The sequence below is a fragment of the Tachyglossus aculeatus genome, chromosome 22 (assembly GCF_015852505.1).
Source record: "Tachyglossus aculeatus isolate mTacAcu1 chromosome 22, mTacAcu1.pri, whole genome shotgun sequence".
NCBI classification, from domain to species: Eukaryota; Metazoa; Chordata; class Mammalia; order Monotremata; family Tachyglossidae; genus Tachyglossus; species Tachyglossus aculeatus.
Window position 1 is genome coordinate 10,119,322 of NC_052087.1, and position 26,618 is coordinate 10,145,939.

A 26,618-nucleotide genomic window follows, 5' to 3' on the forward strand; every position below is an offset into this window, starting at 1 on the left:
AGAGATTACACTGACTTGCTCAGTGAGTCAGTGAGTCAACCGGAAAAAGTCAATCTTCTTAACTCTGATTCTAAGGGTTAAAATCATATTAACGAGAGGAAATCCGTACTTTATAGAAACAGCTGCCCAGAATTACAATTCACCAATCTTTGGACTAGTTTACCAGAACACCCAACTTCAGGTGGGGCAGGCGTCAATCTGAGGGCTATGTTTCACCCCCTCCCCACCCCCATAGCCCAGTGGGGAACCCTGCTTTTGGCTGGATCACCCAATACTCATTAGAACTTATCAATCCGTAATCAAATAAATGGTATTTATCGAGCAATTACTATGTGCAGAAGGCTGCTTAGTAAGTGCTCCATAAATATCACCGATGATGAGGATACCTGCCCCATTTAAAGGGATATGGTGAGGGTAGAAAAATTGCTGTAATCATGGAGAAGCAGCATGGCTTAGTGGAAAGAGCACGGGCTTGGGAGTCAGAGGTCATGGGTTCCAATCCTGGCTCTGCCACTTTTCAACTTAACTTCTCTGTGCCTCAGTACCTTATCTGTTAAATGGGGATTAAGACTGTGAGCCCCACATGGGACAACCTGATTACCTTGTAACTACCACAGCGCTTAGAACCATGCTTGGCACATAGTAAGCACTTAACAAATACCATCTTAATTATTATAGTACTATAATTATAGCGATAGCTATTATGCACCTACTATACGCCAAGCACTGGGGTAGATGCAAGTTCATCTGATTGGACCTAGTCCCCATTCCTCCTAGGGCTTACAATCTTGGAAGGAGAGAGAAGAAATATTTTATTCCCTTTTTACAGATGAAGAAACGAATCCCAGGGAGCTTGCCCAACGCCACGCAACAGGCAAGCGCCAGAGTGGGGATTAGGACCCAGGTCTCCTGACTTCCCCTGAGCTCCTTCCACTAAGCCACACTGCTTCCCTGCAGGTGTGAAAGCACTTTGATTTTGTCACTGCTGCTTAGGCTAGTTACCATCAATGGTAGTCTACCCTGCCTTGATTACTCTATCAGCCTCCTTGCTGACCTCCATGCCTCTTGTCTCTCGCTACTCCAGCCTACACTTCACTCTGCTGCCCGGATCATTTTGGGACAGAAGCGTTCGGTCCAAGTTTCCCCATTCCTCAAGAACCTCCAGGGGTTGCCCATCCACTTCGGCATAAAATAGAAACTCCTTACCATAGGCTTTAAAGCACTCAATCACCTTTTCCCTCCTGCCTCGCCTCACTACTCTCATTCATTCAACTGTATTTATTAAGCGCTTACTGTGTGCAGAGCACTGTATCAAGCGCTTGGGAAGTACAAGTTGGCAACATATAGAGATGGTCCCTACCCAAAAATGGGCTCACAGTCTAGAACCTGGCCCCCACACTTTGCTCCTCTAATGCCAACCTACTCACTGTACCTGGATGTCGTCTTTCTCGCCACCGATCTCTCGCCCACATCCTGCCTCTTTTCTGGAATGCCCTCACTCTTCATATCCAACAGTTATTCTCCTGATTTTCAAAGCCTTACTGAAGGCACATCTCCTCCAAGAGGCCTTCCCTAAGCCTCTACTCCTTTGCCTCCACTCCCTTCTGCATTGTCCTGACTTGCTCCCTGCATTCATTGTCCCTTCCAGCCCCACAGCACTTATGTCCAGATCTATCATATATTTATTTATAATAATAATAATAATAATGATGGCATTTATTAGGCGCTTACTATGTGCAAAGCACTGTTCTAAGCGCTGGGGAGGTACAGGGTGATCAGGTTGTCCCACGGGGGGCTCACAGTCTTAATCCCCATTTTCCAGATGAGGTAACTGAGGCACAGAGAAGTTAAGTGACTTGCCCAAAGTCACACAGCTGACAATTGGCAGAGCCGGGATTTGAACCCATGACCTCTGACTCCAAAGCCCGTGTTCTTTCCACTGAGTATATTAAGGCTTGTCTCCCCACTCTAGACAGGCAGCTCATTGTGGGCAGGGAACGTGTCTGTTACATTGCTTCAGTGTACTCTCCCAAGCACTTAGTACAGTGCTCTCCACACAGTAACCGCCCAAAAAATACAATTGATGGCATGATGCTTTGGCTTACGACTACAGCCACTTCTCATTTACATAAATCTATTAGGATAGATCATCTTCTTTCTTCCACATATGCTAAGCACAAGTAAAAATTGCTTTTTTAATCTAATCTAACATTCTTAGCTCTGCAACGCTATCAGGCAGGGTAAGTTACTTGGTGAACGCTGAGAGGAATGGAAAAAGAGGCAAAGCACAACATCCCTAGCCAAACGGCACTCTGTCCCTTGTTTCGGAAAGCTCTTTCCTCCTCCTCCTCCTCCTCATCATCAATCGTATTTATTGAGCGCTTACTATGTGCAGAGCACTGTACTAAGCGCTTGGTAAGTACAAATTGGCAACATATAGAGACAGTCCCTACCCAACAGTGGGCTCACAGGTTCCTGTCACAGTCGGGCAATGGCCAGTTCAGGTTTTCCACAGGCGTCCAGAGGGAGATGTGGCTACCGGTAGTCGGTCCCTCCTCCCTTTATTTTTTAATAGCATTTGTTAAGCGCTTCCTATGTGCCTGGCACTGTACTAGGTGCAGAGGCAGATACAAGCTAAATCAGGCTGAATACAGTCTAGGTCCCATGTGGGGCTCACAGTTTTATTCCCCATTTTACAACTGAAATAACTGAGGCACAGAGAATTAAGTGACTTACCCAAATCACACGGGGGACAAGTGGCAGAGCTAGGATTAAAACCCAGGTCTCATCTGATTCCCAGACTGATTTCTAGACTGTGAGCCCACTGTTGGGTAGGGACCGTCTCTACATGTTGCCAACTTGGACTTCCCAAGCACTTAGTACAGGGCTCTGTACACAGTAAGCGCTCAATAAATACGACTGAATGAATGAATTCCCAGGCCCGTGCTCTATTCACTAGGCCATGCTGCTTCTTCGTCTTCTCATTGTTAAGACGAAGATATCAAGATTTATAATCAAGTCAGGACCTTGTATCAAACCTCTCCAGTGACCCATCTTACCCTGCCACTTCAAACAACCCACTGCGTCTGCAGGGGCCCTGCTCTGATAACTCTTTTTTTTCTGAATGTGTTAAGCACTTACTATACGCCAGGCACCGTACTAAGCATCGGCGTAGTTATGAACTAAGCAGGTTGGACGCAGTCCCGATCCCACATAGGGCTCACAGTCTTCATCCCCATTTGACAGAGGTGACTGAGGCCCGGAGAAGTGAAATGACTTGTCCAAGATCACACGGCAGACAAGTGGCGGAGGCGGGATTCGAACCCAGGTGCTACTGGTGCAGTGAAGAGCGCAACTGTCTGGGAATCAGGAGCCCTGGTCCTGCCTGTTTGAGGTAGTCCGGCGATGGGGATGGTTTCAGATCTACACTGTCGGCTCGCTGTGGGCAGGGAAGGTGCCTGTTATAGTGTTACCCTGTACTCTACCGAGCGCTTAGTACAGTGCTCTGCACACAATAAGAGCTCAATCAATCAATCAATCAATCAATCGTATTTATTGAGCGCTTACTATGTGCAGAGCACTGTACTAAGCGCTTGGGAAGTACAAATTGGCATCACATAGAGACAGTCCCTACCCAACAGTGGGCTCACAGTCTAAAAGGGGGAGACAGAGAACAGAACCAAACATACCAACAAAATAAAATAAGTAGGATAGAAATGTACAAGTAAAATAAATAAATAAATAAATAAACAGAGTAATAAATAGCTCAAGAAATACAATTGATGGACTGATCAATCGAAAAACAATGTTAGGGCATTCTTCGAGGGGAAAGGGCCAGCAAGAAACCTGAAAAATAGCTGGCTGATGAACTCGGCAAAGACCACTCTGAAAAGCAGTGAGGCCTAACGGATAGCCCCCGGGGCCTAGGAGTCAGAAGGACCTCAGTTTTAATCTCGGCCCTGCCACTTGTCTGCTGTGAGACCTTGGACAAGTCATTTCACTTCTCCGGGCCTCAGTTCCGTCATCTGGAAAATGGGGCTCAAGACTGTGAGCCCCACCTGGGACAGGGGCTGTGTCCAACCTGATTTTCTTGTATCTGCCCCTGTGCTTAGTACTGTGCCTGGAACACAGTACGGGCTTTACAGATACCATAATAATAATGATAATAATAATGGTATTTGTTAAGCACTTAACTACGTGCCATGCACTGTTCTAAGTACTGGGGTAGATACAGGGTAATCAGGCTGTCCCATGTGGGGCTCATGCTTTTAATCCCCATTTTACAGATGAGGTAACTGAGACCCAGAGAAGTTAGGTTACTTGCTCAAGGTCACACAGCAGACAAGTGGCGGACCCAGGATTAGAACCCAAGTCCTCTGACTCCCAAGCCCGTGCTCTTTCCAGTAAGCCACACTGCTCTCGCGCTTAGTCAGTGCCTGGTGCAAAGTGAGAGCTTAAATACCTAATAAAAAGCAAAAATAAAACAAAAAAAAACAAAACCAGTGGCAACGGGGGGCAACTATGTGCCGAGTCATGGTGTTCCAGCAGAGCATTGGCAGCGTGTGGCCGTCGCTAAAACAGAATCAGCCACGTGAAAGCACTTTAGGAATAAAAGCGCTATACAAAATCGAGTCTGCAACCCATGTTGCTCTTCACAAAGAGCCGCGGCTCTATCCGCCTACTCGTTCGCTGGGATCCCAGCCCAATGCGGGGAAGGCGGATGGGGAGAAGAGATGGAGACTTAGCACTGTATTAATCGCATTTATTCTTTTCTAGTTTTTTCTTTTCTGGTTCTAAAGAAGTAAGCGCTCAGCACGGGCTTGGGAGTCAAAGGTTATGGGTTCTAATCCCAACTCCGCCACTTGTCAGCTGTGTGACTTTGGGCAAGTCACTTCACTTCTCTGTGTCTCAGTTACCTCATCTGTAAAATGAGGATTAAGACTGTGAGCCCCTTGTGGGACAACCTGATTACCTTGTATCCTCCCCAGTGCTTAGAACAGTGCTTGGCACATAGTAATCACTTAACAAATACCATCATTATGAGAAGCAGCATGGCTTAGTGGAAAAGAGCCCGGGCTTGGGAGTCAGAGGACATGAGTTCTAATCCCAGCTCCGTCACTTGTCAACTGTGTGACTTTGGGCAAGTCACTTCACTTCTCTGTGCCTCAGTTCCCTCATCTACAAAATGGGGATTAAGACTGTGAGCCCCACATGGGACAATCTGATAACCTTGTATCTAACACAGCGCTTAAACAGTGCTAGACACATAGTAAGTGCTTAACAAATACCATCATTATTAATAGTACCTTAAAAAATAAAAAAGGCAGCATGGCTTAAGGGAAAGAGCACAAGACTGGGAGAGTCAGAGGACCTGGGTTCTAATTCCAGCTCTAATAATAAAAAAATAAATAAATGATGGTATTTGTTAAGCGCTTACTATGTGCCACGTACTGTTTTAAGCGCCGGGGTAGATACGAGATAATCAGGTTGGACACAGTCCCTGTCCCACATGGGGCTCGGTCTTAATCCTATTTTTCAGATGAGGGAACTGAGGCCTGGAGAAGTCAAGTGAATTGCCCGAGGTCACGCGACAGACAAGTTGTCCTTCCGACTGCCAGGTTCTTGCTCTATCCACTAGGCCACGCTGCTTTTCAGATGGCTTACGTGGCTCTGCCACTTGTGTGCTGTGAGACCTTGGGCAAGTCGCTGCCATTCTCTGTGCCTCAGTTCCCTGTATAACATGGGGCAGGGGCTGTGTCCAAACCGATCAACTTGTAACTAACTCAGTGCTTGGAACAGTGTATGACACATAGGAAGCACCGCACAAGTACCATAATTATTTTATTATTCCCAGCCTGGGCCCCATCCCTGGGGTGGTGGAGGCACTGACTGGACAACTGGATTGCCCGGTGGCCTCATGGTTGAGCGCTCAATAAATACGATTGATGATGATGTCTCAAGGTGTGGCCCGGGTGGGGAGAGGTAGCCCAGAGACGTCCCGATGATGGTACACCTATCCGAAACTCCCATGGCACTCCTCTTTTTTTTCCCTTTTTCTTAAAAGGTATCCATTAAGTGTTTACTAGGTTGCCAGGCACCGTATTAAGCGCCGGGGTAGCGCTTAGAACAGTGCTTTGCATATAGTAAGCGCTTAATAAATGCCATTATTATTATACAAGCTCATCAAGTTGGACGTGAACTATATCCCTTATGGGGCTCCCAGACTTAATCCCTATTCTACAGATGAGGTAACGGGCACAGAAAAGTGATGTGACTTACCCAAGGTCACGCGGCAGGCATGGGGCGGAGCCGGGATTAGAACCCAGGTCCTCCGGTTCCCAGGCCCGTGCTCGGCCCACTAGGCTACGCTGATTCTCCTGGCTTTACTCGATATAATACGATCACATCAGATCCTGTCCCGGTCTCACATGGGGCTCAGAGCCTAAGGAGGAGGGAGAACAGGGACTGAAACCCTAGATGAAGAAACGGAGGTCCAGAGAAATGACTTGTCCAAGGTCAGCCGGCTGGTAGGGCCAGAATTAGAACTCAGGTCCCCCGGCTTCCAGCCCCGAGCTCTTTCCACTAGGACCTAATGCTAGTTGCGTGTGGAGTCTGGACTGGTAATCCTAAAGCCGACTACCAAGGAATGCGGACCTGGCTTAACCAACCTTAGGCCTGTAAGCTCATTGTGGGCAGGTAATGGGTCTACCACCTCTGTCGTACTGCCCTCTCTCAATCAATCAATCAATCGCATTTATTGAGCACTTACTGTGTGCAGGGCACTGTACTAAGCGCTTGGGAAGTACAAGTTGGCAAGATATAGAGACAGTCCCTACCCAACAGTGGGCTCACAATCTAAAAAGCGTTTAGCACAGTGCTCTGCACAGCATAAGTGCTCAATAAATACCACCAATTGACTCACGTCTGTCCTGTATCAAAGAAACCAACACCCTCTCTCCCCAGCCTGACATGACTGCAACACTATAATAATAATCACATATTATGTGATAATTATTAAATAATAATTATTATGATATATTATATGATAATTGCTATATATTATAATATTATTATTATGGTATTTGTTCAATTGTTACAAAAAGTCCAGAGAAAACGTGGACGAGGCAGACCAGCAGCTAGATGGATAGAGACCATAACCACGATAAAGGAAGAACCGTTAGAAAGGTTGCGGATTATGGCAGACGACAGGACGTTCTGGAGAAAGTATATCCCTGGAGTCGCTCTGAATCGGAAATGATTCGACGGCACTTAATGAAAAAAAGATTTGTTCAATGCTTCCTCTGTGCCAGTCACTGTTCCAGCGCTTAGAACAGTGCTTTGCACATAGCAAGTGCTTAATAATGCCATCATCATCATCCTAAGCACTGTAGTAGATAGAAGATAATTGGGTTAGACACAGTCCCTGTCCCACAAAGGGCCCAAACTCCTAATTCCCATTTCACAGATGAGGGAACTGAGGCCCACAGAAATGAAGTGACTTGTCCAAGGTCACACGGCAGACAAGTGGCAGAGCCGGAATTAGAACCCAGAAACGTGCTCTATCCATAAGGCCACACCGCTTCCATCTGCGCTGAGCCCACGGTGCATGCTTTACGAACACCACTAACGGACTGCTCTCTTTCCAGAAGCAAATGGCAGCTTCTATTCCTTGGAACAAGGTCACCGCGTATTCCATTCACATCCAAACCAGCGGAGCAAGCCAGCTGGGGGAGGCATCCTTCCATGTACTTGTTTCCTTGACAGTCTCCCCCTTCCAGACTGTGAGCCCGTTGTTGGTTAGGGACTGTCTCTATATGTTGCCGACTTGTACTTCCCAAAGCACTTGGTACAGTGCTCTGCACACAGTAAGCGCTCAATCAATATGATCGAATGAATGAATGAATGTACTAACTCTCCTGGGAGAGGAGTTACACCCGTGACTCTCCCCAAGTTAATAATCATAATAATAATAGTTACGGTACATATTAAGTGCTTACTATAATAATAATAATAATGACATTTGTTAAGCACTTACTATGTGCAAAGCACTGTTCTAAGCGCTGGGATGTGACAAGCACTGTTCTAAGCACTGGGATAGATACAAGTTAATAAAGTTGGACACAGTCCCCATCCTATGTGGGGCTCGCAGTCTTAATTCCCATTTTACAGACGAGGAAACTGAGGTTCCGGGAAGTGAAGTGACCTGCCCGAGGTCGTACAGCAGACGGGTGGCAGAGTTGGGATTGGAAACCAGGTCGCTTTGACTCCCAAGCCCGTGCTCTGTCCACTTGGGCCACACTGCTTCTCGAGGAAGACTATTCAGAAAAACCAGAGTTTCAATATGTGGGGGGATATTGTACTCTCTCAAGTGCTTGCTACAGTGTTTTGCACATTTTAAGTGCTCAATCAATACCTTTGATTGAAAATGAGCGAAGGCAAAGGTGAGGAAGGGGATGAAGGACAAGACACAAGAGAAGAACGGAGCTGTTCCAAACAAAGAGATCCTGGCAAATATGCCAAACACTCAGGAAGGAGGAGGAGGAGAGGGAGCTGGGAATGGGGCGGGGGTGGGAGAGGAGAGAGGAGGAGGAAAAGGAAGAGGAAAAAGAGGAGGACGACATTCCAGGGAATCGGTACTATTTGTGACTGGAAATTTGACGACAGTCCCCTGTTGGTTTCCCAAAATCGATCTAATGACCCAAAGGCGGAAAGCAGTGGAAAACAGTACGGCCTAACGGAAAGAGCATGGGCCTGGAAGCCAGAGGCCCAGAGTTCGGATCCCGGCTCTGCCGCTCGCCTGCTGTGTGGCTTTGAGTGAGTCGCTTCATTTCTCGGTGCCTCAGTTTTTTTCACCTGTAAAATGGGGATTCAATCCTACTCCCTCCTACTGAAGACTCTGAGTCCCATGTGGAACAGGGACAGCAACTAACCTGACTGTCTTGTGTCGACCCCAGCACTTAGAACAGTGCCTGGCACACAATAAGCACTTAACAAATACCACAATCACTATTAATTATGAGAAAGGAGATGGGGGTGAGGATAGGGATTAAAGCCCTCCTAGGCTGATTTGGATGGATCAACTAGTGTCTCTGCTTGATCCGTGGCTCAGTGGAAAGAGCCTGGGCTTTGGAGTCGGAGGTGATGGGTGCAAATCCCAGCTCTGACACTTGTCACTCTCCTTAAAAATCTCCAGTGGCTACCAATCAATCTGCGCATCAGGCAGAAACGCCTCACCCTCGGCTTCCAGGCTGTCCATCCCCTCGCCCCCTCCTACCTCACCTCCCTCTCTCCTTCTCCAGCCCAGCCCGCACCCTCCGCTCCTCTGCCGCTAATCTCCTCACCGTGCCTCGTTCTCGCCTGTCCCGCCGTCGACCCCCGGCCCACGTCATCCCCCTGGCCTGGAATGCCCTCCCTCTGCCCATCCGCCAAGCTAACTCTCTTCCTCCCTTCAAGGCCCTACTGAGAGCTCACCTCCTCCAGGAGGCCTTCCCAGACTGAGCCCCCTCCTTCCTCTCCCCCTCGTCCCCCTCTCCATGCCCCCCATCTTACCTCCTTCCCTTCCCCACAGCATCTGTATATATGTATATATGTTTGTACATATTTATTACTCTATTTATTTATTTATTTTACTTGTACATATATATTCTATTTATTTTATTTTGTTACAATCCCTGCTTACATCAGTTTTACAGACTAGAAGGGGAAGACGGACATCAAACCAAGTAAAACAGGCATCAAGATAAATAAATGGAATTATAGATATACACATACATACATAAGTGCTGTGGGGTGGGGACAGAGAGCATTAGACCAGTGGAAAGAGTTCAATCCTGGGAGTCAGAGGACCTGGGTTCTAATCCCACTCTTCCATTTGCTTGCTTGCTCTATGACCTTGGGCAAGTCTCTTGGCTGCTCTGGGCCTCAGTTTCCTCCACTAAAATGAGGATTAAATCCCACTCCCTCCTACTTAGACTATGAGCCCCATGTGGGACAGGTACTGCATCCAACCCAATAAACCTGCAGCTACCCCAGCGATTAGAACAGTGTGCGACATGTAGTAAGCACTTAACAAATACCATTTTTTTAAAAAAGGAAACAAGTTAGCCGAAGATAACAGGCATGAATGAATAAAGGGATTTCTTTGGCAGTAAGTCAACTAGCAGACCTTTCCTTATTTAGTTCAACGGCAGATGATCTTTTTAATGATCCCTGAATTTATTTTTATTTCCCTTCCTCTTAAGTAGCATGGGTTTCATGCATTTCTAATGGAGTCCTCGGATCATCACCATAATATAGTATTTATTATGCACTCAGGTATACTTTTGGTATCTCAAAACAAATCAAATTGACCATCTTGTCCTAGGAGAGCTAACCAGTGAAAAATGCTCTATTAACATGTCCCCACAGCAGGCTCAATTTGGGCAGAAATCCAAAACACCCCAAGATAGGAAGATGGTATTTGGATAGTATTGGCTGAGAGTTTCCTGTGAGCAGAGCACAGTACTAAGCACCTGCGGTGGGGGAAGTAGCGTGGCTCAGTGGAAAGAGCACGGGCTTTGGAGTCAGAGGTGATGGGTTCAAATCCTGGCTCCGCCAATTGTCAGCTGTGTGACTTTGGGCAAGTCTCTCAACTTCTCTGTGCCTCAGTTACCTCATCTGTAAAATGGGGATTAAGTGTGTGAGCCCCCCGTAGGACAGCCTGATCACCTTGTAACCTCCCCAGTGCTTAGAACAGTGCTTTGCACATAGTAAGCGCTTAATAAATGATATTATTATTACAACAGAATTGGTAGATATGTTCCACCAGGAGCTTATAGTCTACAGGGAGTCAGACATTAAAATAAGTTACGCATATTTCCATAAATGCGGTGGGGCTTCATATCAAATGGTCAAAGGATACAGATCCAAGCCAAAGGAAGAAGGAGAGGGGAAATGAGGGCCTAGTCAGGAAAGGCCTCTTGGAGGAGATGGGATTTTAATAGGGCCATGAAGGTGGGGAGAGGAGTGGTCTGTCAGAGACAAAGGGGGAGGAGGTTCCATGCTGGTGGGAGGAGGTGAGTAAGGGGTCGGTGGTGAGAGTCTAGATCGAAGTACGGCGAGTAGGTTGGTGTTGGAAGGGTGAAGTGTGCGGGCTGGGTTGCAGCAGAAAATAAGCGAGGTAAGATGGGAAGGGGGGAGCTGAGTCCTCTAAACCACACAAGCTCCTTATGGGCAGGGAACGTGTCTTCTAATTCTGTTGCCCTGTACTCTCCCAAGCCTTACAACTACATGCACGTACTGCACATACACTGCACGTTACTTACTACACTGCCTGTAGTAAGCGCTCAATAAATACCACGGATTTGAAATCCATCTTCCGTTGGGCTGGCCCCCACATCATCCCAGGCAGTGTTGATGGTTGTGAAGGCAAGATGTGAGGGTCGCTGGCGGGACGTCAGAGAGGGGGGAAGTGTGAATATTTGCTTACACTCAGCCAGGAGAGGTGGGGAGAAGCTGTTTGGAAGGGGATGCTGTTCCCCGATGGGGGAGCCCTGAGGAAAACAGTGTGGGTACCCCAGGAGGGCAGGGGGCAGAGACAGGGGACCCCATTTAGAGATTCTAGGGACAACTAGAGGCCGAGAGAGACCTCGGAGCTTCTGGCAGCCTCCACAATGTTACTGCTACCAGTATTCTGGGGCTTCTTAAGCGCTTACTATGTGTCACGTACTCTTCTAAGCACTGGGGTAGATATGTTAATCAAGACAGACATAGCCCCTCGGAGTTGTGAGGGAGGCACGGGGCCACTGTCCTCTTGGGGGGACACCAAACTTCTGTCCTCTGGAGGGCAACGGATTGTGAGCCCCATGTTGGACAATGACTGTGTCCAACCTGAATATCTTGCGTCTACCCCAGCGCTTAGAACAGTGCCTGGCACATAGTAAGTGCTTAACAAATGCCATAAACATAAAAAATAAAAATAAAAAAAAATCTCTATATTCCAGGTGACACAGGGTGGTCATACTGAGTCACAGTTCTCCGGGTGAAAAGCTTCATCTTCACAAATGGGAGCTGGGGAGCCACTGGCCAGTTTTAAGGCCAGGAGTACCACAGCCCTTTCCAAACCGCTTTTCCAGCTGGGACTGAACCTTCTGGGTGGGAACAGAAGCAGGAACTCTATGATTCCCAGACACGCCAATCCCAGCGATGGGCAATGACCCAGCAGCGCCTCAACACTCCAGAAAAGAATGGCTAGCGAGCTAAGCTGACTCCCCTTCTTAGAATCTGTTGATTCTCTTTGACTGAGTCAATTTAGCACAAGTTTTTCTGTAGGGTACATATCGTCTTAAAAAAGAAAATTAAAAAACCCAGCACACATGCAAGTGAAATATCTTTTTCTTCAGAAAGAGACAATTAAACCTCCTCAGACCATGGAGCCACAGCTCAGACTTTTGAGTTATGTGAAGAGTCCTAAGTTTTGAATTTTTGAAAGCTCAGGTACCCAGCTTCTAGCATGAGGAACACTTGAATATGAACTGAAAGCAAGCCAAGACAATACGGTTGCAGGAACACCGAGCTCATTTGACAAAAGCGAGTGCTCTTATCAGAAGGAACTGGATATGGTCCTGGGGTTTGGAAAGCAGTTGCCGAACGCTCGGCATATAACTTCAAAACAGTGGACAAACGAAAAGGCACTCTGCAGACAACCTGAGTAGAAGATGATAATATTGAGTTACCCTGTCTGCCTCCTTTCTCCTAAATAAAAAAAAAAAAATCAATCTCTTGGTACTTATTAAGCATCACAGTGTACAGAACACTGCTATGTGCTTAGGAAAGTACGATAAAACATAGTTGTAAGACACAATCCCTGCACCCAAGAGACCTACTAGCCACAGGGAACTTACAAGTCCTGCTCCAAAAGGTCCCAAACCTCATAGCGTGCCTGAGAAAGTTGGTGATTAGAGGTACCAAAGGATAGACACCTTCTTTCCAAATGTGAAACACACCTGCCCAAAAGTCTGTTTGGCTAAGGTATGTGGAACAAACAATCTCTCGACCATTTTTTCTAAGCAGGTCTGGCTCTTGCAGGGCAGTTTTTTTTTTTGTTTGCTTGCTTGTTTTTTCCAATTTTATGTTCATTGAAGAGAGGATTGATTAGTGGATACAGCACAGGCCTGTGAGTCAGGACGACTTGGGTTCTAGTCCTGGCTCCGCCACTTTGTCTGCTGTGTGACCTTGGGAAAGTCACTTCACTTCTCTGTCCCTCAGTTCCCTCCCCTGTAAAAAAGGATTAATACTGTGAGCCCCGTGTGGGATATGGACTGTGTCTAACCCTATTACCTTGTATCCACCCCAGTGATTAGAACAATGCCTGTCACATAATAAGCACTTAAATACCAGAAAAAAAGGGAACAAGGTTTTGTACTTACTTTCCCAAGTGACTCTATGTTTTGCACAAAGCAGATCCTCAATAAATATCATTGATTGATATCTTTTAGACTGTAAGAACATTACGGGCAGGGAACATGCATGCTCATTCTGTTGTAATCTCCCAGGTGCTTAGTAGAGTGCTCGGCACATAAGTGCTCAATAAATAACATTGATTGACTGATCAGAAGGGAAGGAACCTAAAAAGTTATACTGTAAGCTCCTTGAGGGCAGGGATCATGTCTACCAACTCCATGGTACTCATCCAAGTGCTCAGTACAGGGCTCTGCCCACAGTATGTGCTTAACAAATTATATCCATAATTTATTTATATTAATGTCTGTCTCCCCCTCTAGATCTTAAGCTCACTGTGGGCGGGGAATGTGCCTACCAACTGCTATATTGTACTCTCTCAAGGGCTTGGTACAGTGCTCCGCACACAGTGAGCACTCAATAAATATGACTAATTGAATAAACGTCATTGAGTAGAGACAAAGATTGATTACAGCTCCCTAAATATCTCAGACAGAAAATGGGAAAGCAAAGTCCATTTTAATGTCAAGTATAAAGGATCATTTTACCTTCATACTATGCCTTGATCTCACCTATCTCACCGCCGACTTCTTGCCCATGTCCTACCTCAGGCCCAGAATGCCCTCCCTCCTCTGATCCAACGGATAATGATCCTCCCCCCAATTCAAGGCCTTATTGTAGGCACATCTCCTCCAGGAGGCCTTCCCTGACTTAGCACCCCCTTTCCTCTTCTCCCACTCCCTTCTGCCATCGCCCTGACTAGCCCATTTTGTTCTTCCCCTCTCCCAGCCCCAAAGCACTTATGCAGAGCTCTGTAATTTATTTATATTAATGTCTCCCCGCCTTTAGACTGTAAGCTCGTTGTGCGCAGGGAATGTGTCTGTTTATTGTTATATTGTACTCTCCCAAGCACTGAGAAGCAACAACATGGCTTGACTTAGTGGATAGAACATGGGGCTGGGAGTCAACAGGTCATGGGTTCTAATCCCGGCTCCGCCACTTGTCTGTTGTGTGACCTTGGACAAGTCATTTCACTTTTTTGGGCCTCAGTTACCTCATCTGTCAAATGGGGATTGAGACTGGGAGCCCCACGTGGGACAGGGACTGTGTTCAACCTGATTTGCTTGTACCCATGCCAGCGCTTAGTACAGTGCCTGGCACAGAGTAAGCGCTTAACAAATACTGTAATTATTATTCTTATTAGGCTAAGACATCACCCTTGCTAATTCTCTCATTCTACATCAAGCCCTTCTCGAGGTCCACCAGTGCTTTACGGACTCTGCGGTACTCCAAGAAATGGTGCTCTGTGGCCTGAACAAATTAAAACATCATTAGGTTAAGTCCTCACACTCACTATCATGCCAGCCTCAAGCATTTCCCATAGGAGTTGTGTTATTTTACTGTGGTTATGCCACCCTAGGGTGATAACATCAATGTCACAGATAACATCACTGGAAAAAAAAACCCAAAACATAAACAGACGGCCCATCAACTCTGATCTCTCTGGCCCTAGCTGGCCATAACTGCTGAAGCTTCTTCGACAGCTGCAGAGTCCTGGAGTGCCTGATACTCTGTTTTTACTAAACACCAAACTGCATACCCATTTCTATAGCCATCAATGGCATTTATGGAGTGCTTACTGCATGCAGAGCACTGTACTAAGCACTTAGGAGTGCACAATATGACACAGCTGGTATGCACATTCCCTGCTCACAAGGAGCTTGCAGTTTCAGGGAGCGTATACTTGTGATAGAGCTATGTGAATATATTTCTGTTGAGAGAGGGTCAGTCAGTCGATCAAATTTACTGAGCACTTACTGTGTGCAGAGCACTGTCCTGAGCACTTGGGAGAGTACAATACAGTAACACACTGCCTGCCTGCAACGAGCTTACAGTCTAGACTGGTGGACACCTTCGACCTGGCTGAAGTAAAATGCAAGTAAAGTTAATGAAGTAAAATTTACCCTCCTCAGGGACGATGTCTGGCCCCTGGATGGATGCCTTATCTTGTCCCAAGCCCCCACCCCACTTTCCTGTTCTGCTAGCCACCTGATAATAATAATTGTGATATTTGTGAAGCACTTCCTATATGCCACAGGCACTGTACTAAGCACTGGGGTGGGTACAAGCAAACTGAGTTGGACCCATATGGGGCTCACAGTCTTAATCCCCATTTTACAGATGAGAGAACGGAGACCCAGAGAAGTGAAGTGACTGGCCAACGTCTCACAGCAGATACAGGCTGGAGCTGGGATTAGAATAAAGGTCCTCTGACACCCAGGCCGGTGCTCTATCCACTAGGCCACTCCGCTTCTCACCTCTTTCCATTTTCTCTGCCTTTCACTTCCCATTCCCCAGTTGTGATTTTACAACTTGAGTCTCCATTTTCGTCCGGTTCCTCGTGCAACCTCCTCCTACCCGCGTCCCTGGAGCTTTGGGGTTAAGGGAAAAGAGAGGGACACGGCTGCTGTCCAGTCGATGCTCAGGGATTGAAATTCTGAAACGGGCTCTACGTGCCAGAAGGTTGTCTTCAGTTAGGGAGAACGTCCCTTGTCCCTTAAGCGAAGCACTGCCCGAGTGTGAATGTTTAAAATCTCAGGTAACCTCCATCATGGGGAGGGTGGCTACCATGACTCACCTTACCGCTGAGTAACTCCTCCACTCGCTCTTGAGGGGTTTGCCCGGCTTTCTGCCTCACCAACACGTACACGGACTTCACCTGAGGACACGATCTCAATAACTTCTCCAGAAGCACCTTCCCCAAGAAGCCGGTAGCTCCAGTGAGGAGGATAGACTTCCCTTCGTAGTATTCTGGGATCGAAACCATCCTGACCCTACGGAAAAGAGGACAGAGGATCCTTAAAAATGAACGAACACCAGCCGCGACGGGGCATCGAGAACCTTCTTGGACAGAGGCTTGAGCAGGAAAGTGAGTGCTCTGAGGTGAGTGAAATAAACCGGACCAAACCATCACTGAAGGGATTGAAGGTGAGCACGCTGCGGGTAGAGAACGGGTCAGCCAACTCTGTATATTGTACGTACTCTCCAGAGCCTTTAGTTACAGCGCTCCGCGCAAAGCGAGCGCTCAATAAATACCACCGACTGATTGATCAGGGCTACTTCCTCTAATCTATATTAATAAAAAACAACAGGTTGGAAAGGGTGTTTCAGGTCCATATGATAACGACAAGGGTTCCCGCTGGGAACGACAAAAGTCGTTCAGTGCAGGACAAAATAACACTCAAATGAGTCTGGCATCACTAGTGCCTAGAACTAGGAATGAAGCAACGTGCTATCTGAAGACCTTCCCTGGTGTGCCCGATCGTGTTTACACCTCTAAAAGAAACGGTCATTTTTTGTCTTCCTTGGTAGTTATTAAGCGCTTACTATGTGTCAAACACTGTACTAAGTGGGAGGATAGATACAAGATAATCAGGTTCCCCATGGGGCTCACAGTCTAAGTAGGAGGGAAAACAGGTATTGAATCCCCATTTGTGGCTGAGGAAACTGAGGCCCAGGAGTGAAGTGACTTGATCAAATTCAACAGAACAGACAAATGAAGGGGTAGGTACAGGTTAAATAGGTGGAGCACAGTCTCTGTCCTGCATGGAGCTCACAATCTAAGTAGGAGGGAGAACATGCAGCTCACAATCTAAGTAGGAGGGAGAACATGTAGCTCACAATCTAAGTAGGAGGGAGAACATGTATTCAATCCCCATTTTACAGAGAAAACTAGGCACAGAGAAGTGAAGCGACTTGCCCAAGATCACACAGAAGACAACTGGCAGAGAATCCAGGTCCATGCTCTTTCCTCTAAGCCAGTCAACAGTATTTACTGAGCACTTACTGTATGCAGAGCATGGAACTCAGCGCTTGGGAGAGACAATATAACAGTAAAGAGAGACACACTCCCTGCCTACACCTAGTTTACAGTCCAGAGTGGGAGACAGACATTAAAATAAATGAATTAAATGACAGATATGGACATAAATGCTGTGGGGCTGGGAGAGGAGATGAATAAAGGGAGCAAGTCAGGGTGACAGCAAAGGGAGTGGAAGAAGAAAAGGAGGGCTTAGCCAGGGAAGGCCTCTTGGAGGAGAGGTGTCTTCAATACGGCTTTGAGGCGGGGAGAGTAACTGTAGGCTACCCTGCTAACTTTCTAACTTTGAGATTCTAAAGCAATTTCTCATTAACTTTTGGACTCTTCTAGGAATAGAAACCAACTGAAAAATTGAATATGAATATGTGACAATGTCTAGCGAGGAAATCTGTTCTAAGAAAATGGACTACTGTTCTGTGAGCAGCAACGTGGCCTAGTGGATAGAACATGGGCTTGGGAGTCAGGAGGACCTGAGCTCCAACCTGGCTTTGCCACTTGTCTGCTGTGTGACCTTGGGCAAATAATTTCACTTCTCTGGGCCTCAACTGCTTCATCTGTAAAATGGGGATAAAGAGCCCCATATGGGACATGGACTGTGTCCAACCTGATCAGCTTGCCTCTACCCCAGCGTTTGAAACAGTGCATGGCACATAAAAAATGCTTAACAAATACCATGAGAAAAAAACAAACCAAGTAACCAACAAAAAACCGCAACTGACCCCTTCTGGATATGGTAGCCAAACCCTTCTGGAAAAGTCTCATTGAAGGAAACATTTATTTTGCCAAAATCAAGTTTCCTGTAATCTTCATAAAATGAATAAAGGAAGTGATCTGCCAGGGATTTTTAACATACACTGTTAAAGTGACTTTCCTGTATATTGCATAAATGAGGATTACTGAAATGGAACATCACGGATTCAAAACCAACTACACATCACCACTTTATATGAAAGGATAATAGCATTTTAATCAAAGCCAAATCAATCAATCAATCCATGGTATACTGAGCACTTACTGTGGAGAGTACTGTACGAAGAATTTGGGAGAGTACAAAACAACAGAGTTAGTAGGACTGTTTCCCTGTCCACAATGGAATTACAGTCTAGAGGTGGAGACTGACATCTGAAGAAATAAATTACGGATACATACGTAAGTGTTCCGGGGGTGAGGGCGAGGTGAATACCAAATACCCGAAGGGTACAGATCCAAGTGTGCATGTGATGGAGAAGGGAGAGAGAGTCAGGGAAAAATGGGTTTAATTGGGGAATTACGTCAGATGTTACGACATAATTAAGTCAGAACGCCCATAATCTCCATTTCCCTGAAGCGGCAATGCACATGTCCGGACCAATTTTATCCACATTGTTTTAAGACTCCAGAATACAGCAAAGGAGTAGACAGGGAGCAAGTGGTAGACTGCCTCTGTGGTACTGTACTCTCCCAAGTGCTTAGTACAGTGCTCTGCACATAGTAAATGCTCGATAAATAGCACTGATTGATTGATTCAGAGCTTCGGAAAGGCTTTCTGGAGTCCCACCGAAAGAGGCCCTTGAGACTCAAATGGCAAAATACCACTCGAGCTGGAATCAGATCAAACTCTGTAGACATCCAACAGGCTTCAGGCAGAGGGCCAAGAGGGGAGCGGGAAAGGAGGGAAGAAAAAAGCAGGCATTCAAAACTTCCAGCAGCCCCAGAGAAGCCTCGTTAATAATAATCACAATCATAATAATTGTGGTATTTGTGAAGTGCTTAGTATGTGCCAGGCACTTTACTAAGCACTGTGGGAGGGAATACAAGCACATCGGGTTGGACACGGTCTCTTGTCCCACATCAGGCTCCCAGTCTTCATCCCCATTTTCCAGATGAGGTGACTGAGTCCCAGACGAGTGAAGTGACTTGCCCAAGGTCACACAACATATGAGTGGAGGAGCTGGGCTAAGAACTCATGACCTTTTAACTCCCAGGCCTGTGCTCTATCCACTAGACCATATCCCAGTGCCCTCTAAGACAGAATCCGGATTCACTTCCAGTCCGAACCAGATTCATTTCCAGTCCAGCAGGTAGTTTGGCTGGGAAGCAGCAAGGCACAGTGGATACAGCTCAGGGCTGGGAGTCAGAAGGTCATGGGTTCTAATCCCGGCCCCGCCGCTTGTCTGCTGTGTGACTTTGGGCAAGTCACTTCACTTCTCTGGGCCTCGGTTCCCTCATCTGTCATCTGAGACTGTGAGCCCCCGGTGGGACAGGGGCTGCGTCCAACTGAATTTGCTTATATCCACCCCAGCTCTCAGTCCAGTGCCTGGCACATAGTAAGCGCTTAACAAATACCACCATTATTATTTATCATTGTTGTTATTTTTATTATGATGTCCCAGGCCAGGGCTAAGATGGATGTCCAACCCATCCAAGCTGCCAACCAGAAGGTCGATTCTGCTCCACTCTGGGCACCCCCTCTTTCCAACTTGTACACACCTGGGAGCCCTCCCTGCCCCGGGGAGCAGGGGGTTGCCTAGAGACCTCAGCTCAGCATGGTTCTCCCTGGCATGGGTCCAGCGGAGCTTTAGACGGGTGTGCCAAGATTCCCCGTCACTGCCGTGCCAGGCTTCTATTCATTCATTCATTCAACCGTATTTATTGAGCATTTACTGTGTGCAGAGCACTGTACTAAGCGTTTGGGAAGTACAAGTCGGCAACATATAGAGACGGTCCCTACCCAACAACGGGCTCACAGTCTAGAAGGGGGAGACAGACAGCAAAATAAAACATGTAGACAGGTGTCAAAATCATCAGAACAAATAGAATGATAGCTATATGCACATCATTAACAAAATAAATAGCATAGTAAATATGTACAAGTAAAATAAATAGAGTTCCTTGTAAGAAGGAAACCTGTCTACCAACTCTGTTGCATTGTACTCTTCCAATTGATGCTAGGTACACAGTAAGCGCTCGATAAACACGACAGAATGAATGAATGAACATGGTTTCCTGGCCGCGCTCGGCCTCAGGAGAGGCACACGTATTCTAAATAATGATAATAATTGTGGGATTTATTAAGTGCTTACTGTGTGCCGGCCACTGTACTAAGCGCTGGGGTGGCTACGAGCAAATCGGGTTGGACACAGTCCCCGTCCCACATGGGGATCACAGTCTTTATCCCCATTTTACCAATGAAGTAACTGAGGCACAGAGAAGTGCCTCGGTTGCTCAGGGTCAGCAGGCAAGCGGCGGAGCCAGGATGAGCACCCAGCCTTCTGACTCTCAGGTCTGGGCTTTATCCACAAGGCCGAGCTGCTTCTCTAAGTTTTCAAGTGTCCAAATCTTGACTTCTGTCGTCCTTCACAGAATGTCCCGTGGCCTGAGTGATTTGTGGGGAAACAGATCTGGACTCCAGCACGCCAGTGAGGATGGAGACACGTAAAGAGTGCACTATTTGGAGCTCTTTCCATTTTCCCAGCACAATTATCCCAGCATTTACCACCTACAAATTATCCAACTGCTCCTACTCCCAGGATGTTGCCTTGGGGGACGGAAATAAGCCACACCTGTTCTGCCGGGTGAAGGATAACCTCTTTTCACTTCTCAGTCCGGCGTCCTTCTCCGAAGCCCCTGGCTCCAGTCCAGGGAAGGGTCTATTTCTTCACCTCAGGATAGTCTCCATTTCTTCCCCAACTGCTGCACCTTCGTACTTATTGAGCGCTTACTGGGCACAGAGTACTATTCTGAGCCCTCGGGGGAGTAAGATACAGCAATAAACCGAAACATTCCCCACCCACAATGAGCTTACAGTCTAATGGGGCTGGGACAGGGAGGGATGGGTGGCACAGGCACTCTGTAACCTGGAGAAGCCGTGTGCCCAGAGGATAGATAATAATGAATAACTGTGGTATTTGTTAAGTGCTTATTATGTAAAAGAAACAGAGGAGGCAAAAATGAAACGGGGATTAACAAAAAAACACGGAGAATAGGAAGTGGGGCCAGGCGGAACGAGGAAGGACCTAAATCTAACTGAAAGGAAAGGAGACAGCTAGAAGGAACAGGGGAGGAGAAAGACCGAGGATGAAGAAATGGAAGGGGAAATTGAGAAGAGAGTGGTTAGTCAAAATTTCCAACAGTGACAAGTAGAAAAAGTCTGAAAACTGCCTCTGGGAAGTTGAGAATAGGTGGTTGCTTTTGTTTTTCTAGTTTTAGAATCACTTACTAAATCCCTAATCTCCTAAATCTCCCTAATCCTGGGCCTGGGAGTCAGAGGGATCTCATCCCAGCTCCGCCACTTGTCAGCTGTGTGACTTGGGCGAGTCAATTTACTCCTCTGGGCCTCGGTTCCCTCATCTGGAAAATGGGGATGAAGATTGAGTGTCCCATATGGGACGGACTGTGTCCAACTTGATTAGCTTGTATCTCCCCCAGTGCTTAGTACGGTGCCTGGCAAACAGTATGCGCTTAACATGTACCACTAAAAAGAAAGGGAATTGGGAAAACAAGTAGTGTTTCAAAGCTCCCCCAGCTCACAGTCTCCGGGGAAATACTTTGGCTGTGGAAGAGGAAAAGCTCCATTTCACTTAGCTCCTGTCACCTGCACCTCTTGTGACTGGGTCCTCCACACAGTTTATGAATTGGGAAACGAGTTGCCTGAACTCTAATAATAATAATAAAAATAATAATAACAATCGTGGTATTTGTTAAGCCCTTCCTATGTGCCAGGCATTGTACTAAGCGCTGGGATGGATACAAGCAAATTGGGTTGGACACAGGCCGTCCCACGTGGTGCTCACAGTCTCAATCCCCATGTTTCAGATGAGGCCATTAAGGCCCTCAGAAGTAAAGTGACTTGCCCAGGGTTACAGAGCAAACAAGTGGAGGAGGCAGGATTAGAACCCATGACCTTTTGACTCCCAGGACCGTGCTCTATCTCCTAGGCCATGCCGCTTTTCCAAAGTAATGATGGCATTTACTAAGCCCTCGCTAAACCCCATTCTAAGTGCTGGGGGGAGATACAATTCATCCAGTTGGACACAGTCCCTGTCCCACATGGGGCTCACAGTCTAAACAGGAAGAAAGCACAGGTATTGAAGCCCCATTATACAGATGAGGAGAAAACTGAGGCACTGACTTGCCCAAGGTCCCACAGTGGGCAATTGGCAGAGTCAGGATTAGAACCCAGGTCCCAAGTCCACGCTCTTCCCATTAGGAGAGGCCGCTTTACCGTTCACGGGTCTCTCCTTCTACGGCTTGGGCAAAGACAGCGGCAGGAGACGTACTGGTGTCAAACAGGCTCATCCAGTTCCGTGGCCCGGTGAAAACATCTGAATTTATCGATTTAAATGATCCATTTACTACTGCTAGCTGAGACCTGATGTGCTGGGAGGGTCTGGAAGGGTGAGGGCAGCTAATGTCATTTTGCGTACATGTGCACTGTCACCAATTTTTCTATATCGCTTGGAAAAAAAAGAAATAAGAAAACCTGCCCTCTAAAAACTAATCCTGAAGTCTTCTCCTTGAAGACGTTGAAATGAATTTTCATTCATTCATTCATTCAATCGTATTTATTGAGTACTTACTGTGTGCACAGCACTGTACTAAGAGCTTGGGAAGTACAAGTTGGCAGCATATAGAGACGGTCCCTACCCAACAGCCATACTGTTATACCACACTCACCCAAGCACTTAGTACAGTGCTCAACACACAGTAAGCGCTCAATTAATTACTGACTGACTTGATATCTTAAGAAGTGAAGACTGGAAAGATTTCAATGAGTAAAAAACAAAAACGAAAATAAAGCCATACTGAGTTACTGAGGTGAACCGTTCAAGGGTGAGAGTGAATTGTGTGAGTTCTTGTGTGGAGAAGCGGCATGGCCTGTTGGTGTAAACTCAAATTTCGGAGTCAGAGGACCTACGTTCTAATCCCAGCTCCACAATCTGTCTGCTGGGTGACCTTGGGAAAGTCACTTCACTTCTCCGTGCCTCAATTACCTCACCTGTAAAATGAGGATTAAATCCTTCTCCCTGTTCCCTAGACTGTGAGCCCTCTGTGGGACAGGGACCATGTCCAACCTGATTAGCTTGTTTTTACCCTAGCCCTTAATGCAGTGCTTGGCACAGACTAGGAGCTTAACTGCCATTATTACTGTTATTCTTCAAATGATTTCTGCCCAACAGAAACCTCTGACTCATGAAATCCCATAGAACGATACTTGTTTTTAGTTTGTGAGCCCCACGAGGGACAGGGACTGTGTGTTTAATTTCTACCCATGCATTTTCTCCCAGAATTTAATGAGTGTTCTGCACCCTGCAAGCTTTATAGGTGTTATTACTACTTGTACACCTTTCAGATCATGAGATAACAAGCTCAGTCGGTCTCACATCTTCCTGAGAAGCAGCAAGGCCTAGTGGAAAGAGCACAGGTCTGGAAGTCCGAAGTCCCTGGGTTCTAATTCCGGCTCAGCCACCGGTCTGCTGTGTGACGTGCAGAGGGTCACTTCAGTTACCTCATCTGTTAAATGGGGATTAAAACTGTGAAACCATGTGGGACCGAGACTGTGTCCAACCTGATGAGCTTGTATCTACCCCAGTGCTTAGAGCAGTTGCGTGGCGTACAGTGAGCGCTTAATACCACACAAAAACAATAGGGACTCAGTCCTGGGAGTTGAAGGGTTCTAATCCCACCTCTGCCACTTGTCTGTTGTGTGACCTTGGGAAAGTCACTTCACTTCTCTGTGCCTCAGCTTCCTCATCTTAAAAATGGGCATTCAATATCTGTTCTCCCTCCTCCTCAAACTGCGAGCCTCACATGGGATGGGGATTGTGTCCGATCCGCATGCCATTTATCTATTCCAGTGCTCGGTGCAATGTTCGGCGCAGAACAGGCGCTGAAATATCAACAGTATTACTGTTTCCTAATGACTAAAAGTACAGCCATTATTGCCACTTAGATATATGGTTTCTCTTCAGGAGAAATGACAGTAAGGGGGAGAGAATTTGTTTTACTTTACAAAGGAACTACCTTCCCACAAAAGAGGGGAAGATGTCTAGGAACTCATTCATTTGATCGGGTAGAACCAGACTTGCTAACCAGACTGTTGCTCCAAAATGTAGCTCCAGGGCACAACTGGTGCAAGTGTGCAGTGCAGTTGCCCTCTCAGGGTTGCAACTTTGAAGCTCCTGAATTTTCTCCCTTAATAATTTAATATGGATTTTTCACCCATGAATTTACCCAAGCCCTAAAATCTTTTCATGCCTTAAAACACCCTCCCCTCCTAACTGGGAAGGTTTGCAACTTGCCCCAGGTCTGGGCCTCCTCTAGAGGAAATTGGCTAATTAAAGCAGTGGGCTACAAATGCAGTCAGTTCTTCTCTAATGTGGGGGAGGGAGTTTGCATTCCCTCAGAATTTCACCCTACAACACCCACACTTCGATACACCCTCTCGGGTATGCGCCCGACCTTTTCTTCCACCACGCTCCGTCCAGACAGGCAAGCATGCTGGGAAGAATGTTCCGTAATTCCTCAATAGGGCTCTTTCCGAAAATGGCAATAAAATAAATAAAAAACAAACCACATTCCCGAAGAACCGCATGTGGCTTTAGCACCGTTTTTCTCGAGAGAAATGTTCTCTCCGCTTAATGTTTTCCATCTCTGTGAATACCCTCAGGCTTCAAAAGCTAAAGCCATATATTCCCCAGGGTTGAGGGAATGTATAGCCAGTGGATTAATTTCCTCCAAAAAGGCTAGTGCACGTGAAAGGAGGAGTTAAGGGATGTCATTTTCCCAGCTCGTACTCGACACGAGTTCAAGAAATCACACCAACTGTACAGTGCTCTTCATTTTCGTGACACGGGAAGTGGATCGGACCTTTAACGAGACGGGGTGCTTAGACTTTCGGCCATCCTGTAGTTCAAAATGGAGTTGAAACCCGCTCTGTAACAATGAAGGTGACCTCCAGAAAGCTCTTTCTGAGCCTGTCCGGGCTCCATCTTGAGCTCCATTCCACTTCAGGTACCAGAGAACATAAATGACCCCAGCTCTTCACAGCAGGGACCATTAGAAAGCAGCGGGTGGCCTAGTGGAAAGAGCCTGGGCCTGGTCATCAGAGGAGGTGGGTTCTAATCCTGTCACTACCACCTGCTTGCTGTGTGACCTTGACTAAGTCACAGTCCTCTAGACTGTAAGCTCATTGTGGAAGGGGAATCTGTTGTTATACTGTCCTTCCCCAAATGCTTAGTACAGTGCTCTGCACACAGTGAGTGTTCAATAAATACAATTGACTGACTGCCAAGTGCTTAGTACAGTGCTCTGCATTTAATTCCTCCGAATCCCTGTGACTTAACTGAGGGCTTTTGGCTGTAAATCCCGGCCACAAGGGCTTCTGGTTGGTTCTTCTCTTCCAACCCAGGTTTCAGGACTGTCCCCACTGCTCCCCAAAGCCCCCAAAGCCCTATTCATTCATTCAATTATATTGATTGAGCGCTTACGGTGTGCAGGGCACTATACCAAGTGCTTGGGAAAGCACAATACAATAAACAGACACACAACGAGCATGGCATAGTGGATACAGCACGGGCTCTGGGAGACAAAAGGTCATGGGTTCTAATTCCGGCTCCACCACTTTCATTCATTCAATCGTATTTATTGAGCGCTTACTGTGTGCAGAGCACTGTACTAAGTACAAGTTAGCAACATATGGAGACGGTCCCTACCGAACAGTGGGTACTTGTCTGCTATGTGATCTTGGGCAAGTCACTTCATTTCCCTGGACCTCAGTGACCTCATCTGTAAAATGGGGATTGAGACTGAGCCCCACATGGGACAGGGACTGTGTCCAACCTGATCTGCTTGTATCATTCATTCATTCAATCGTATTTATTGAGCGCTTACTGTGTGCAGAGCACTGTACTAAGCGCTTGGGAAGTACAAGTTGGCAACATATAGAGACGATCCCTACCCAACAGCGGCCTCACAGTCCACTCCGGTGCTTAGTATAGTACCTGGCACATAGTTAAGCGCTTAACAAACACCATTATTAGTATCACTGCCATCCTTTAAGGTGTAGAGGTCACTGGGGTCTCGCCTGCCACCCCCCTCAGGGGTACCCGGAAAACTCACTCCATCCCGCACCTTGGAGCTTCTCCAGCCCCTACCGCAGGCAGCCAGCCCGCCCAATCTGACATCTCAACAACAGTTAATGGGTTCTTCACAAGGTAATGAATGCAAACCGATCCAGTCTGAACCGCCTTTCATTGGATCTGCTACTCTAGGGGCCCTCTTTACTTCCTGATAGGCATCATGGGGCTCATGTTTTTCTCCT

At 46.9% G+C, this 26,618-nt stretch overlaps 1 protein-coding gene across 4 annotated transcripts in view; it reads right to left on the minus strand.

Moving 5' to 3' along the window:
• Positions 1–26,618, minus strand: part of FAR1 (fatty acyl-CoA reductase 1) — a 104,384-nt gene that overhangs the window by 37,945 nt on the left and 39,821 nt on the right. For all 4 annotated transcript variants that reach the window (XM_038764004.1, XM_038764002.1, XM_038764001.1 and 1 more), the window contains exon 2: positions 16,076–16,271. In XM_038764004.1, the coding sequence (XP_038619932.1) occupies positions 16,076–16,264 (189 nt within the window). In that variant the 5' untranslated portion in view covers positions 16,265–16,271. The remainder of the gene's footprint in view (positions 1–16,075; positions 16,272–26,618) is intronic.